Source organism: Setaria italica, chromosome II (genome assembly GCF_000263155.2).
Source record: "Setaria italica strain Yugu1 chromosome II, Setaria_italica_v2.0, whole genome shotgun sequence".
In the NCBI taxonomy this organism is placed as follows: Eukaryota; Viridiplantae; Streptophyta; class Magnoliopsida; order Poales; family Poaceae; genus Setaria; species Setaria italica.
Window position 1 is genome coordinate 23,623,549 of NC_028451.1, and position 15,962 is coordinate 23,639,510.

The 15,962-nt window shown below is 43.7% G+C and overlaps 1 protein-coding gene and 1 long non-coding RNA gene across 2 annotated transcripts; both read right to left on the bottom strand.

Annotated features, from left to right (window-relative positions):
- Nucleotides 1-6,808: 6,808 nt before the first annotated feature.
- On the bottom strand, nucleotides 6,809-8,463 carry LOC111256251. The gene is made up of 3 exons (XR_002676268.1): nucleotides 8,377-8,463; nucleotides 8,141-8,263; nucleotides 6,809-6,951 (listed from the first exon to the last, which is right to left on the bottom strand). It is a non-coding gene; the product is annotated as an uncharacterized LOC111256251 (long non-coding RNA).
- Nucleotides 8,464-10,499: 2,036 nt separating this feature from the next.
- On the bottom strand, nucleotides 10,500-12,476 carry LOC101785458 (myotrophin). Its single transcript, XM_022824292.1, has 4 exons — nucleotides 12,227-12,476; nucleotides 11,908-12,087; nucleotides 11,071-11,202; nucleotides 10,500-10,537 (listed from the first exon to the last, which is right to left on the bottom strand). The coding sequence occupies exons 1-4, from the start codon at nucleotides 12,393-12,395 to the stop codon at nucleotides 10,500-10,502; spliced, it is 519 nt and encodes a 172-aa protein (XP_022680027.1). The 5' UTR covers nucleotides 12,396-12,476.
- Between the last annotated feature and the right edge of the window lie 3,486 nt (nucleotides 12,477-15,962).

The following is a 15,962-nucleotide window of genomic DNA, read 5'->3' on the forward strand; positions in this document are numbered from 1 at the left end:
TGCCCCCAACGCCCCTGGCGTCGCCCCACCCACTGCCCTCCCCCTTGTCAGCGGCGGTGCTCGGCCGCCCCTAGGCCTGGCCGCTGGGGCGCTGACGCACCCACGGTGAGATTCTGGCAGATCGAGCCAGAGAGAGAGGGGAAAGGGGACGTGAACGGCGTGCCTCGGCCCACAAGCTTCGGCGGCGTGTGTGGTTGAGCGGGAGGGGTAAAATCGGAAAAAATGGTGAAAGGTGTCCATTTGTTAACGGCGTCTGGACCTGATTATGGGTCACCCGACCCGACAAACCCAACCCGACTCACTCGAAAAAAAATCTGACCTGACCCCACCCGGTTAGTATGTTGGGTGGGCGCGGACCGATATTTATGACCTGATCTAAAACACGGGTCGGGCATAGGCAAATTTTTTGAAATTTTTTTTTGAAAAAAATCCGATCCAACCTGAAAATTGGACATAAAAATTCGAACCCGACCTGACCCAGCCATGTGACAGGTCGGGCGCGGCCAAAAAATCCAACCCGATGGTCGGCACGGATCGGGCGCGGGCTAACTTTTTTGACCTAAAATCTGAAAAGACACGACCCAAATCTGGCCCAACCCAACAAATGATCAAATGATCAGGTCTAATGGCGTCACAACCTTTTTTTTTTGGCAAAGATGATGGCCACGGTACATAGGGGATCAAGTTAAATTTCCAATGGCATCGAAGGGATGTGCTAAATTTGGATGGCACTAAAGGGATAAATTAAATTTCGGAATTTTCTCTATTTTTTTTTGGTGCGATAGAGAAATGTATATCTGTCTAAAGAGTTTAATTGCGTGATTGTGTCCATAAAAAAGAGAGTTTCATTGTCCTTAAAAATCATATTAACCAGAATGGTGACCCACACGAGTTTAATGTGTTAGATTTGCTATCACTTTTATATTGTTTTCCTACATTATTATAATATACACCACCGATAGTTATCGCCGAAGGATCTTCTCTATCCCGATGGTAGCACGAGAAAAGCATGAGGTGGACCACGCTCGAGTGTGTGAGCTGATTACTAGACCATTTCACCTCCATTTCATACACATGGTGTCAGTTGGCCAAAAAACATGCCGGCGAAGGGATAGATCTGTTCCCTAGCGCCTACGTGTTGCCACATCGGAGGTTGCATTTTCTTTCCACTCGGTCACAGTTGTTCCTTGTTAAATAATATTTTTTTTAACGAACGGGTACGAGATTGTGCCTATTTCATTAATAGAGCAAAAGAGTTTACAAGCCGGCTAGCCGGTCAAGGAAAAAAGATACAGTGTTATTCACGCGCTAGTATAGATGCTAATTTCTTAGCCCCCGCCAGGGAGGGACCACGACGAAGCCTCATCCTTAATTTTTGCGAACACCGATATTGTTGAGGATTCCTGATGGTTGAAGACTCTCGAGTTTCTTTCCTTCCAGTTTTCCCACATGATCAGCAGAGTTAGGCTTCTTATTGCTTTGCACAGGGATTCAGCCATTGAAGTGATATGTGACCACCATTCCAGGCCTGTTGCGGTCGGTGGCCATGCTGTTGGTTTTAATTCCGGTATAGCCAACCAATCGGCCACCAGGATCCATATTCTTTTTGGGAAGAGGCAGGTCGCTAGTAAGTGGTGGGCCGTCTCCGTTGTCTGCCTGCAAAGAGGGCACGATGGACTGTGAGGCCAGCCACGCCGGGCCACGCTAGCCAGCCTGTCGAGGACCAGACGAGGTTTTGCAGGATTAGCCAGGCGAAAAATTTGCACTTCGAAGGTGCCCAAGTGAGCCATATCGAGGACAGATTTGTGTCCTTCACGCATCCTGAAAATTGAGCTTTGTAGGCAGTGTATTCTTCATTACTAGTGAGTTTCCATTGGATTGTGTCCTCCTGGTGTGGCTCCAAATTTACCCCTCGAATGTGGTTCCATAGCTTGGTTCCATAGCTCGACGAATTCAGTTAGGTGAGTGGTAGTCCAGCCGGCGCTTGCTCTTAGGTCCTTATCCAGCTTCGGTTGTGTAGCGCATCCACCAATTTTCTACCTTTGATTCTGGAGATGTGGAAGAGACTCGGCGCTATGTCTTTTAGGCAGCGGTCGTCGAGCCAGCCTGCGTGCTAGAAGCTTGTCTTAAAGCCATTGCCTAGAGTTATTGTGGTGCATGCGGCAAAAAGCAGGTGGTCTGTTTCGTCACATGGGGTCTCTATCCCAACCCATGCCTTTTCCAAGTGTGTCCACTCATTCCACAGCCATCGCAGGCGTAGTGCCCTCGTGAAATTGTCCTAATTTAAGAGGCCGAGCCCGCCGTACTCTTTTGGCAACTAGGATTTAGTCCAGTCGACTTTGCACTTCCCACCCGTGAGCGCTTTGTCTCCAGCCCATATGAATTTCTTGTGTAGCTTATCAATCTCCTCTATCACTTCTTTGTGGACCTTTAGGGCCGTGAGCACGTAAACAGGCTGGGAAGTGAGAACAGACTTAGCAAGGCTAACTTTGCCTTCTTGCATGAGGTTCCTGCCATTCCAGTTTGATAGTTTACCGGCTGCTTTATCTACCAGAGGCTGGAAGTCGATCTTCCGCAGGCGCCTTGTTGAGATCGAGAGTCCAAGGTAACGCATTGGGAAGCCGGATCTTGTTGCAGCTATGCCCGCCAGGACCTCCTGCAGATCAATATTGTGACAGTTGATTGGTGCGATGGTAGTTTTTTTAGGTTGGTTTGAAGCCCAGTCGCTTCTTCGAAATGTCGCAGCAGTGTCGTGACGATGGTCATGTCCCTTATGGTGGGCTTGATGAAGATGGCTACATCATCTACGTATAGGGAGGCCCTAAATCTCGCTGCGCGCCCATTAAGCTTGCTGAGTAGCTTCATTTCCATGGCCAGGGACAACAACCTCTGAAGCAGGTCGATTGCCAGAACGAAAAGGAGGGGTGACAGTGGGTCACCTTGGCGCAATCCACGGCCATGTGCCATGGAGTCTAGCAGTATGCCATTCAGCAGGATCTTTGGCGTTGACATCGCGAGAATCGCTGCAATCCAGTTTGTCCACTGTGTCGGGAAGCCTCTGTGTTGCATTAGGGAGAGGAGGTAGTCCCATCGCACCGAATGAAAAGCTTTCGAAATATGCAGTGCTGGTGTTTTGTTCCTGTGGAAGCGATGGGCAATATTGTGGACGTAGAGGAAGTTATCGTGTATGCTTCTTCCGTTTATGAATGATTCTTCCTTTTATGAATGCACTCTGGCAATGCGAGATCAGATCCTGCATATGTGGGGCTAGTCTATTGCGGACATAGAGGAACTTATCATTTATGTTTCTTCCTTTTATGAATGCACTCTGGCAATGCGAGATCAGATCCAGGATATGTTGGGCTAAGTGAAGGTCGAGGATTTTGGTTATGATTTTTGCTATGGCATGTATGAGACTTCTCGGCTGGTAGTCTTGTACATGTTCTGCACCTTCCTTTTTTGGCACTAAAACAATATTGGCTGAGTTGATTAAGTTGAGGTCGGCGCAACGGATGCTGTGGAAAGCATTTACAGCCACAATGAGATCTTCTTTGACAACCGACCAGCAGTGTTTGAAGAATAAGCCGGTGTATCCATCCGGACTTGGCGCTTTATCATGTGGCAGCTGGGAGATGGCCCGGAGGATTTTCTCCTCTGTGAAAGGTACAACGAGGGAGGATAGGTCCGTCGTTGGCAAGTTGAGGCACTCCATTTAGATCTCTTGTTCTTGCAACTGGGGTGGCCATTGAGGTGGTGAAATGTTTCTGTATTATTTCCCTCTTTTCTTGATGAGAGATGGCCCATCCTTGACCTCCCCGTAGTCTTTGTATGAAGTTTTTTCTCCTACGTCCATTAACCTTGAGATAAAAGTATCTTGTGTTTGCGTCGCCCTTGCGGATGTTAGTGTTAGTGATTCTGGAGCATTGCTTTTTTCCTCACCCTCTCAATGGTTGCCCATCCCAAGGTGCGCTTCTTAAGTTTTGCTCTGAGGTCAAATTCAGCCGCCGATAGCTCTCTGTTTTCTTGCACAATGTCTAGATGAAGTATGACCTCTTGGGCCATGTGTAGTTTTAGCCTGGTGTCAGAGATTATGGAGTTGCTCCAGGAGTGTAGCGCCCTAGCCGTCATGTGTAGACGGCGCCCTAGGCGGTGAAAAGGAATATGTCATAATACAACAACAAATTTGAAATTTGGCATTACACGCATCCACGAGTTCCATTACATTTATTCATATTACTCGTCTAATTTATCATAGTTTTGAACATAGAGTCCTAAACCACTCTAGGAGCAAAAATGCCCAGGTGCTAGGCAGTGTGGGCTAGTACTTTTTTTTTTGAAACAGAGCCAGTTCCTTACGTATGCAAAGGAAGATTTCTTCTCAAAGAAGAGCTAGAATTTTGGGATTCGGCTACACTATCCGTGCAAGGTTTACCGCTTAGCACTGCGCGGCACTATTCTCAATGTGCTTGCTATATAAACTGCCTCCACCAAATAACTGGCAGCTAGCTTTAGTCATGATGAGGTGGCAGCACATTTGAAAGGTTGCACCAACTTTGAATCTCGTGGTTATATCTACACTTGAAGATTTTTTCCTAAAAAAATTGACACTTAAAAAGGTTATTGATATCAGATACTATGTGAAACCCACATGTCATAGATATAGTCGAGGAGCACTGACTGTATTACAGTATTAGCATGGTTAGAATCCAAATAGTCGCCTTACCAAAATTCCTTGTGATGACCAAAATTGGGCAAGGTTGATTAAGGCTCAAATCAAACAAGTCCGTCATATATATCAGCATCAACTGATGCATATGCCCCATATATCATCACTGAAAAGATGCCTTTCGATCACATGAAAACCTCTTTCAGACCTCTATTGCAATGGTTTCTGAAGTTTATGCACATGAATGTTTGGTTTCCTAGTTTCAGAACGACAAACTAAAACAATTTGCACCCACCCGAGGAAATTCACGGACCGGTGGCATGAATTTGCTCGTGCACTTGAGAGTAGCCTGGCCAGAAGCCGCAGCAACTCCTAAGGCGTGTGATAAGGTTACGAGGATGAACGTTACTCTGGTATTATCCATAGGAGTAAAACAAACATTCACGTGGTAAGAACAACGAAGTATACTTCCGATATATCGATTGTGCCATCAACTTTGAACACAGTTCAAACAGCCTTCAGTACACAGGTTTAAAGCGATTTGAGGATATGCAGCATTGTTACTGCAATTCTACAGCATCAAAATCCTCAATATCACTATCATCTTGGTTAAGGTGTTTAGGCTTCCAGCATTGTTTGATATTTACACCCATCTGGTCCAGTTTCACAGTTTAGCTAGTATAAGTACAGCACACAACATCGTTTATCTTCACAAAACCTGGACATGTCCCAAAAAAAAGAGAGAGCATCCCAGCTTTCATAGGATTCTTGACCTGTCAGTATATATCTTTGCCTGTGCAGTAGTAACAACAATAACCTGTCCAATTATTCTTGCCTTTGCAGTATCAACAATTCTTCACAGATGGTCCCCACTACAAATATGGTTAGAAGTTACATTAGGATATATAGTGACAGCCCAGCATAAAGGTGAATATAAAGCTCACTGGGACAAGCTTAGCCAATTTTCCAAACCAAATGAGGAAACAAATTAAGGAAACAGAGCCATAAGTCAGTTATATTTTGTTTCTGTGGAGCACAAGATTTGTCGATGTGGGTTGAAGTACTATACTTATATGTTGGTGTTACTGGCGTTGAGTACAAGGAATTATTTTGTAATAAGTAATGATATGCCACCCTATAAACTTTCTCAGGAGACATCTCTCTAATCTTAGCATCAAGAATACAAAATTTCCAAACCAAAGGGTTAAACCAAATGCAGCAGAGGTTACCTAGATGCTATGTCAGTTGGTTTGCTTTCAAAATCCAAGCGCAAACCAGACATGAGTGCTTCGCATGCTCTGCCATACTCCTAAACACAAAAGTGCAAATACATTACAATGTAATGTGATGCAGAATTGGAAAATCAGATGTCATTGCTACTAGGTAGCCTAGCGCAGCTTACCTTCATCAGTATCAGAGCCGCTCCTTGTGCAGAGCACGACTTTGATAAGTCCGGCCGCATACCTTTATAGGTACCAGCATAATCCAGAGCCTTGCCTTTATCACCTGCATGCAGTGAGCAAAGGCTCATCTTCGCATACAAGGTTGAATTATCAGGGTCAGCCTCCACTGCCTGCAGCCATCAAGTGTTATTTATTAAAAAAGATCAAGTTAATCCATAAGTGGAACTACTAATAAACATATACTTCATTTTTTATCTTTAAGAAACATTCAAACACATATTAATAGGATTCTTATGAAAAAACTAATTGGAAGGCATCTATTGAAAAGTGATAAATATACGTTCAATAACAAAACCACCCAGTTCTGGAGGATATATGACCAAAGTTGTGTTCTTGAAATTTCAACATTGGTGCACATCAAAATAAAAGACAATGACTAGATAAGTCAGAAGATGCATTGGAAAAGTATAACTTAAATTTAATGACATGTATAATTCAAGAATTTAACCTTAGTGTAGAGAGTTAACGCATGAGCATAATCCCTTTCATATAATGCGGCATCACCATCTGCCTCAAAATCAGGTTTACCATCCTCCTGGAGCAGATAACCCTAAACAACATAGACAACTGAAAGTCAGATAAAATATTAGAATGCAAAGTCTATGATGGAAAAACCATTTTACAAGGGATATGAAATAAATTTTAGAAATCTGCACGTTTTATCCATACTTGTGCCTTTGATCTTATAATTTTTGCATGTTGAGTTATTCCATCAATGCTCCAGTCTGCAACTCTAGTCAAAGGTGCCGTGACAGGGAAAAGAATCTCAACACATTCCTGCCATCCTTGGATTGCAGCAATTTCTACCGGCAGTGTACCTTTCTGTCAAGAAAGATATCAAGGAGAAATTTTACAAATAGACACAGCAGAGCTTAGGGAAAAGAAAGCATGCATTCCTGCTGCACAGCGAGTATCTTTTTTTCAAATTGGCTCTCACACAATGAGTACCACAAGAAATGTAGGAAAGCATTGTACACCAAGAGAATTAAGATCAGAAATGAGTGCAAGTAATTATAGGTGATTGTTCAGGTTATGCAGTGGTATCACGGAATCTAGTCAATCTCTCAAGCCTCCACAACAGATTGTACCAGAGAGGTCCAATGGCTACTAACACCAATCCTCCCCAAACAAAAACAACTCCTCTCAAAATCTCAAAACAAAAGGTCCTGATTTGCAATCACATCTTAAGTAACAAGGCACGGAGAGCTCTCTCCCTGTTTTCTAACCAATTCTTTGATCCGAACTAAAGAATGCTGGCTTTAAGAACAAATGGTTGCCCTTCCTGCCCAACCGAGAAAGAGGATGGCTTATGTGTACCATAGTTCCACTTATTGAACAGGGTATAGGGTATATCTATTATGATTCCCATTAATCTTTAGGCATGTCTAAAGAAAGAACAGGTGCTGACAACTTCAGTATCAGCAGGACATTTACAGGGTGTTTGGTTTGAAGAATCATCTCTTCCAGAATGGAATGGTGCTGGTGCTGCGCATCATGGAGTCACCCAATGAATTTTGGTGGGATGAATACATTGCTCATTATTAAGCTAACCATGTGCTTGTGAGGGATGAGGTGGTGATGGATCAACCCATTCCACTCCGCAAACCAAAAAAAAGTGAGCAGTGAGAAGATGCATCGGCCACCACATTCCTCAAACCAAATACACACATAATTTCTTTTCAATTTTCTGATGAGAGATAACATTAGACATCAAAATGCGGAATTTTACGCTAAGCTGTAACCAGTTATGAGCAAATGCCAAATATTACAACTGATTAATTTCACATTAGTTAAGCTCGTGAGCATAAGGTTCAACTATTTTATCAGAACAAGTGCTGTATTCCATCTTCTAACCTATGAAGCTTGTTATTAAGCGGGCCTCGAATAAAATGTTCTAGTTAGGAGTATGACAGGATCATAGAATATTACTGCAAACCATTCATTTCATAATCTTTTTAGAAGATTATTTTGCAATATAATAGTAGAAGCTCAATAGTAGGATAAAACTCACATCATCAGGTATATTGGCATCAGCACCAGCTTTCAACAAACACTTGATGCACTCAGTATAGCCAGCAAGTGCCGCTACCATCAGCGGAGTTACAGGTTGACCAGCATTGACATCAGCACCAGCCTGCAACATGGAATATGTACTATAGATTGATCAAACAAACTTCAACCTGTGCAGTGTGCTCATCCTAGGAAAAATAAAACTAAACCCGAACAGTTTCCTTGGAATTATTGTACCTTAATAAGTAGCTCCACAGCTTTCAATGAATGAGCATATGTTGCTGCTTTTAGTGGTGTATACACTAAAAGAACTACTGCATTAGGCTGTAAGGAAAAGAGGAAGAATACGTTAATTACAAAAAATATGGAAAAGGTACTGGAGAAATTTTTTTTATATCAGTGCAATATGAATTTATGGGAATATCAAGAAAAATGTTAGCTGAAATAGAATCTTTGATTTAACCACTTTATTCAGATAAAAAGAACATGCAAGCAAAATCACAATACCCTAACACATGTATTGTTTTCTGAACATATCATTGAACATAACGGTGTAAGGCATCAGTGTTTAGGTGAAATCTTGCTTTCATCAATATAACCCCTAAATCAAATAAACACTGAAACGGCCCAGCTACAAAATTAGGTTAGTATGGTTTTACTATGTTACCCATTACAATCTATGCTACATGCTAACAGCCTAACATTTGAGTATGCTCGTGTACTAACTACCCAGTATCCATGGACATGTAAACATTTGCATGACAAATTGACAAGGCAATGGTAAACCGGGACAAGAAACAAGCTTCATCACACATGAGAAGTAGGATGAACTATAATATGGTTTGACTATGACTGGTTTATCAAAACCACTTGTTTTTATAAACTGGATTTAGAGGATACTACCTCATTTAGACATTAGTTTATCAAAACCACTTGTTTTCATAAACTGGATTTAGAGGATACTACCTCCATTAAAAAATGTAAGGTGTTTTAGTTTTGTCAAGTCAAACTTCTCCAATGCATCTTAAATTAAAAATATATTAACATCTACAATACCAAATGAATGCACTATCAAGACATATTTCATCGTAGATTTAATGAAACTAATTTGATTCTCTAGATGTTGGTGCACTTTTCTATAAACTTAATTGCTCAGAGTCAGAAAATTTTGACTTAGGGCAAAAGAAAAACATCTTACATTTTGCAATGGAGGGAGTACCTTTTTGTTTGGTTTAGGTATAGAAAGCCAAGATAACAAAAAATAATTTTGCTAAAACTCAAATTACATAAAAAACACTTTGAGCTGTTTTCACAAAACCTCAAAAAAACTAATAAACATTATAATTGAAGCTTAGCATTAGCTAGATAATGTTTTTTCTATATTGTCTCCTAATTATATAACAATGCAAAACTGTACTACAGAAATGTAGGAAAAAAGTACCCTAACAAAATTTGATATTCAGATAACCATTAGATTAACATGAGATAGAATTATGGTTTTACCACGTGCTATCATCTGGTAGACATGCATTAAGATGAAATACATATAAAACAAGGGACGATTGAACAAAATAAGTTAAAAGACCAGTGGAATTGAGCTGGACAATAAAATACGAGTCCTAGCTCAGCCTGGTCAAGCATGTAAAAATAGAAATGGAAAATACACCTCCAGATCAAGGAAATAGAACTGGAGTGTTAGAAATACAATAAAAGAAAAACATGATCATTTATATGCCCAAACAAAATTGTCCAGATGCTATTTCTTTATTCATTTAACATGCATATATTACAGCACCTCAATACATCATATATTGGTAAGAAGAGGAAAATGAAGCTGGAAAGAAAGAAATGTTTACATCTGCCTGATGCTGCAATAATAGTTCCATCATTCTATCATTTCCACACTGACAAGCAAGGTACAGTGGAGTTTTTTCTTCCCACATAGGGTCAACATATGCTCCATTGGACAATAATAAATCTGCTCCTTCACATGTATCTGGATTAAACACAAGGAAATTAAAATACTCACATTACATTAATTTTCAAGTACTAAATGAAATATGTGTTTCATAAATAAAATGCCAGCTCGTGGCCAAGAGATTAAGTTAAAATAACTAAGTTAAGAATTGCAAACATGTTTTGAAGAAGCAGTAACCAAACTGGGTAAATAAAGTGTGTTTCATCTTAATAGTTGAGATGGGAAAAACATGGTCAAGGCCAATTTTATTTTATGCAGGCAATTTGAAGGGCCAAAGGGGCATATATTGGTTGTGGTTCTGGAAGATGCCACAAAAGGAAGATCAAAGGAAAGACATTCTCTGATATCTTGATGAAATTCTGTAATAACTAATTGTAATGCATCAGAGGATGCAAAAAGCCCGAACACTCTTTCCATTACCTAAAAAGACCAAATTTTAAGTCAGGCAATGCAGAATTAACTAGCAAGATAAAAAAAATTGTTGTCCACCCAAAGAATGCCCTTTATTAGTGAAATCCAGATTTTTTTTATCTCATTATCTGTGTCTACATGATTGCACCTATGATGCCAAGTGTCTAGTTCAGTTAATGCGTGTTTTCAAGCAACTGAAAACGGTTTTGTCACTCTTGCCATTTTTTTCTTTTGGTTAGGCATAGCGTAGTTCTGAGTTGAGCTCAAATTCACCAAATGTAACTGAATGATGAACCCACCGTGTGGAAATTGTTCTTATTGACTAATTATATAAGCCCCAAAACTGACCTTTAAATAATTCCTGCTATCAACTCTAGACAGTAGATCACTACAAAGTGCAACCACTCAAAAGTAATAAACATAAGTTGAAATTTATCGCAGGATGGATATTGCAAAAAATTTGGTCATGATAAGCCTAAAATAAATCTCAAAGAACTGGCTAACTATAATCTAAAACACTCATACGGAAGGATGGAGAGAACCTAGACATGCTGCCATATGGAGAGGAGTAACCCCATTACTGGCTGCTTTGTTTGGATCAGCACCATGAACAAGAAGAAGCCTTGCAACGGCTAAGCCCCTATATTGTATTGCAAGCATTAGAGGTGTCACACCTGGCAGCAGCATAAGAAATGGTAAGAGTTCATCAGAATGATCAGGTTTTCTTGCCTCTGAACAAAGAATTATTTAGTCAAGAACTTAGTATTCTAAATTCATTGCCAAACAGTTGTACAGGCGAATCATGGCACAAGATTCAAAATGAAGGGCAAGATCCATCATCCACAATCCCTTTATAGTGTGAATGCTATATTGCAAATTTCCACGACTCGTCATTCATTTCCACAGAAACAAACTCTTTGGATAATTTCCCTTAAGTAGACAAATGTTATGAGAAGCCATTAGGAGCTACCACGCATCAATTAAGTTCCTGCTCTGCTCCAAAGGAAAAACAAAATAGTTGGGTCCCTTTGGCACCAACGCTAAAGGAGATAATGATAGCACATCGTCCCCCCATATATTTTGATGGAAATTGAGAGCCATCGGTTAGCTCCAGCCTTTGACAAAAATAAGCCTTCCTTCACAAGCACCGTCGCTTGCAAAATCACAAATACTGTGTGTCACCCAGTCACAACCATAACCATCCCCCAACAGTTCTCCCCGAGAAATCCAAAATACCTTCCGTTCCACGCACGAATCAGAGCAAAGGCTACACGGCCCAACCCATCCCTCCCAACGCACAACCCACTTTTGCAACACAATATGCGCCATGGTGCAAGGAAACGCACCAACCAAACTGCAGGGTAGAAGCAAAATGTTACCTAGGGCCTCAGTCGTGTCGACGTCGAACTTAAGATCCTTGATCAGGAACTTGCACATCTCCACCTTCCACGCCACCGCTGCATAGTGCAATGGCCCATAACCTCGATCCCACGGGGCCTCCATCCCCACCACCACATCCGCCATGCTCTTCCCCGCCTTCTCTAGCCGCTTTGCCAGTTCTGCACGAATCAGTCGCCCCCCAAAACCGGTACCCCAACCCAACACCCGCCGCGCAAAGCCAAAATCAGAATCAGGTCTCCCAGATCCAGGATCAGAGCACGAAACCGAAATAGCGGGCCTCAGCTCGCGAGGACTCACTCTTGAATTTCGGGACGTCGCCTGCGTACGCCGCGCGGAGGAGCTTGACCGTGTTATCGTCCATGGAGAGGTCGGCCCTGGGAGTGGGATTCCGGCGCATGAGCAGGGGTGCCCGGGCTCCCTGCGGATGCGAGGGAGGCCGGCCGGAGGAGGACGGGGAGGATTCCATGGAGAGGGCTCTGGAAGGTTAGGGCTAGTTGATTTCGCGAGCAGCTCGCGGCGGCGAGGGGGAGAGAGAGGGGAGGGGGAGGAGGGGAATGGAAATAGGCGGGAAGCGTGAGTCCGGGGAGCGGCGCTTCCGTACAGAAGAAGGAAGCTGATCGCCCGTCCCTGGCCCAGTTGCATCTTGTAGATGCTTTTTATGGGCCGTTATTGAGGCAAGTGTTGCTGGTTGTATAATTAAATTAAGATAAATTTTTATTATGGTTCGGTTTATTAATTTTTGAAAGATTTATTTTAGAAAAGTTAATTAATCGAGATGACAATTAAAAAGTGCAAGCCGGAACCAAATGATCAAAATATTTGTTTTGATTTCTAAAAGAAAATATTTATTTTTGTTTTTAACTAAACTGTTGAACAACTGAGTTAGTCTCGACTATACAATTGGAAAGAGCATAAACACACTATATTATGACAATTTTGAAGACTATGATAAAGAGTTCGACGACAACAAAAGGAACAGTAACCCTTGGAGCTAGATATGACAAAAAGATACTAGATGGGAATTGAACGAGATAATGAAAGATAACAAGGGCTCAACCGCTCAAGACACGGTAGAGAACTCGGTATTAGTCCCGGTTGGTAGGGTGCCAATCTCTCGAAAATCCATCCGGGATAAACTAATCGAGACAAAAGGAGAATCTTTTGTCCCGGGTCACTTAACCGGGACTAAAGACCTCCTTTTATCCCGGTTGGTAATAACTGGGATAAAAAGGATCGCCACGCCAGGCGCTGCAAAAAAAATCCCGGGGTATCTCAGAGAGGGCCCCCCCACGCGCACGTCGCAAGTCATAAGTCACGTGATTTTCACATCTGACTATACAGGGGATGCAATTCTTTTGTATTAACTCGTGGGGATCCTTTTATCCTCGTTGGAAACACCAACCGAGATAAAAGACCCTTTTTTATCCCAGTGTCGGTGTTTTAGACCGGCAACCCGCCTAGGGGTACCCTAGTGAAGCGTCCCCACATAAGTAGAGACTAAATGTGATCCAAATTATCAGTCCCAGGAGGCTGATAACACATTTATTCAACAGATAGTTCAGAAACCGTACAGCTCCCGAAGGAGCGGGCGGGCAAGCCACACCCAAAGCAAGACTAAAGCGATAACAACACAAATCCAAGTTGCAGTCCAGTCGGACTCCGGGCTGCAATCGGAGCTAAGCGTCAGCGGAAGCATCCTGCAAAAAGGGCCAACACCGCAGGCAGCGTTGGGTGCAGACGCAACCTCCTACTCGAAGTCCTCGGCGACGAAGTCCGGATCCTCCTCTGAAGTAACAACACAAGGGTGAGTACAAAAGTACTCGGCAAGTCCAACCCCATCCACGGAGGGGGATACAACAGAGTATGCACAAGGATAAACAAGGAATAAGCTATGGTTTATTTGCAGTAAAGCTAAATTTTAGACACATGCAGGGTTCCATTTCAAAGAAGTTTCATGAAAACATTTTAGTAAACAATATATCAAGTGGGGGTTGATCCTTCACAAAGGACCCAAGTTTTATCGCTACCGGACTCCCCGTCCGCCGTAGCGCACGGCACATCTGCCGGACACTTCCAAAATTCCACGCACCCACACACGCAGTAAAATACCAGTCATCCCCAAAAGCTAGTTGTGTGACCGAGCCGTAACTCGTCCAATGCCGTGGACACGGCTACCCGGATAGGTTTTAACTCTGCAGAGGTTGTACACTTTTCCCACAAGTAGGGTACCGTATCGCGATCACCTTAGTGTCGGTACGGATCCTAACAAAGCCATTACCCACCTTAGCCAACACTGACTAGTCAACGCAAGAGCGCTCAAGGGGTTAGCAACCCATCCACGGGGCCGTAACCGGGACCTGAGTCACCAAGAGCTTAGTCCTTTTCCAAGGCCTCCCGTTGCTCACCAGCACACCTGAAGCCTAGCAGTTTAGCTAGCGGGATTTATGCTAAGCCGTTGCCCATACAACGGTCGAGTGGTTGTACGATGATGGAATTAGGCAGGATGACACATCAACTCGGTCCTTAGTCATGATGAAATGGATATCTCCCACACTGCTCAACCACTGAGGTACGAGCCTATCAACCCGGCGTTCCACACAAGAAACACCCATCCATCTCATCCACCACCTCTCTTTACACCCGAAAACCCAACTCCTCAGTTAAACATACTCACACATTTATTTTCCGAGTAAACAGGTGTAGTCATGTTTGAATTTGGATAATGAGTTCCTAAGCATTCTAGCAGTATTTATCATCTAAACAGAGCAACTCATATTTAGAGATAAATATGGGACAACAAGGAATAGTCATAACAATCAAGGGGTGGCTATCCAACCATGTCTTGCGATAAAACAATATGCATTTTATAAAACAGGCCAATAGGTTGTGTCTGAAAAACTGGGTATTAAATATGCATCAAAGGGTGAGATTGGACTTGCCGTTCTCAAAGCCTTCCGGGAGCTCCTGCTCGTGGTACTGGTCCTCGGGCTCGGGCTCGCGGTCGAACTCCTCCTCGTGCTCCTCCTCGGGTACTCCGCGATCTACGGCACACACAAACGAGCACACAATAAATAAAAAGGAAAAAGGGTTTTACCCGATGAGCTCCGAACAGGAAACATGAACGGAAAATAGGTAGGAAGGGTATTTTCGTGGGATTTTGATATGCTTCGGCGGAAATATATGAGAGGAGGTCGTGGTCGAGTTTGGGGTTAATCGGAGGAAGTTTGGCGCATGAAATGACGGGTTAAAGGAGTATTAGGGGCTTTAAAACGGGGTTTAGGACTGAACCGCGAGAACAGGGGCCTATCTGTAATTATTTTTGGAATGGTGGGGGGACTTGTTCGCGAATCAGGGAAACTAGTGGGTTGGATCGCGAGGAGAGGGATTTACCCCTTCTTCTTCCTGGAGACAACAGGAGGTTGAGAGGAAGGTGGTCGTCGGTGCTCTGGTGGTGGGAGTGGAGGAAGGCAAGGTGCTCGTGGTGAGGGTGTGGAGGTGAAGGCTCGGCTCCCTCCTTTTATAGGCGGCGCGCGGGCGGGCAAGGGCCGAGGCAATGATGGCGGCCAGACCTTTGGCCGGTGGCGTGCCGGGGTGGTGAAGCTCGTGGACGGCGTGGCGGCATGGTCGACGAGGCCACAGGGGCGGCGATCGGTGACCGGCGACGCGACGCGACGCACCGAGCCAAGCGCTAGACGCCAAGGCGCGAGCGGGCGTGGCACGGGCGACGTGACGCGGTGCGGGCGCGGGCGCGCGGCGCGCGGCCCGACGCGGCGCGTGGCCCGGCGCGCGCGTGCGCTGCCCAGCGCCTCGACGTGCGGGTCAGGCAGGGGAGGTGGGGGGTGCAGGCGCATGTGGGGGAGCCAGGAAAATAAAGGAGAGAGAGAAGGAAGAGGAAGGGAGAGGAGGAATAAAGAGAAGGAAAAAGGAGAAGGAAAAGAAAGAGGAAGAAAAAGAAAGAAGGAAGAGAAAGAGAGGGAAGGGAGGGGAAAAAGATGGCGGAAAATGCGGGATTCGCCTGCGCGCGGTGATGGAC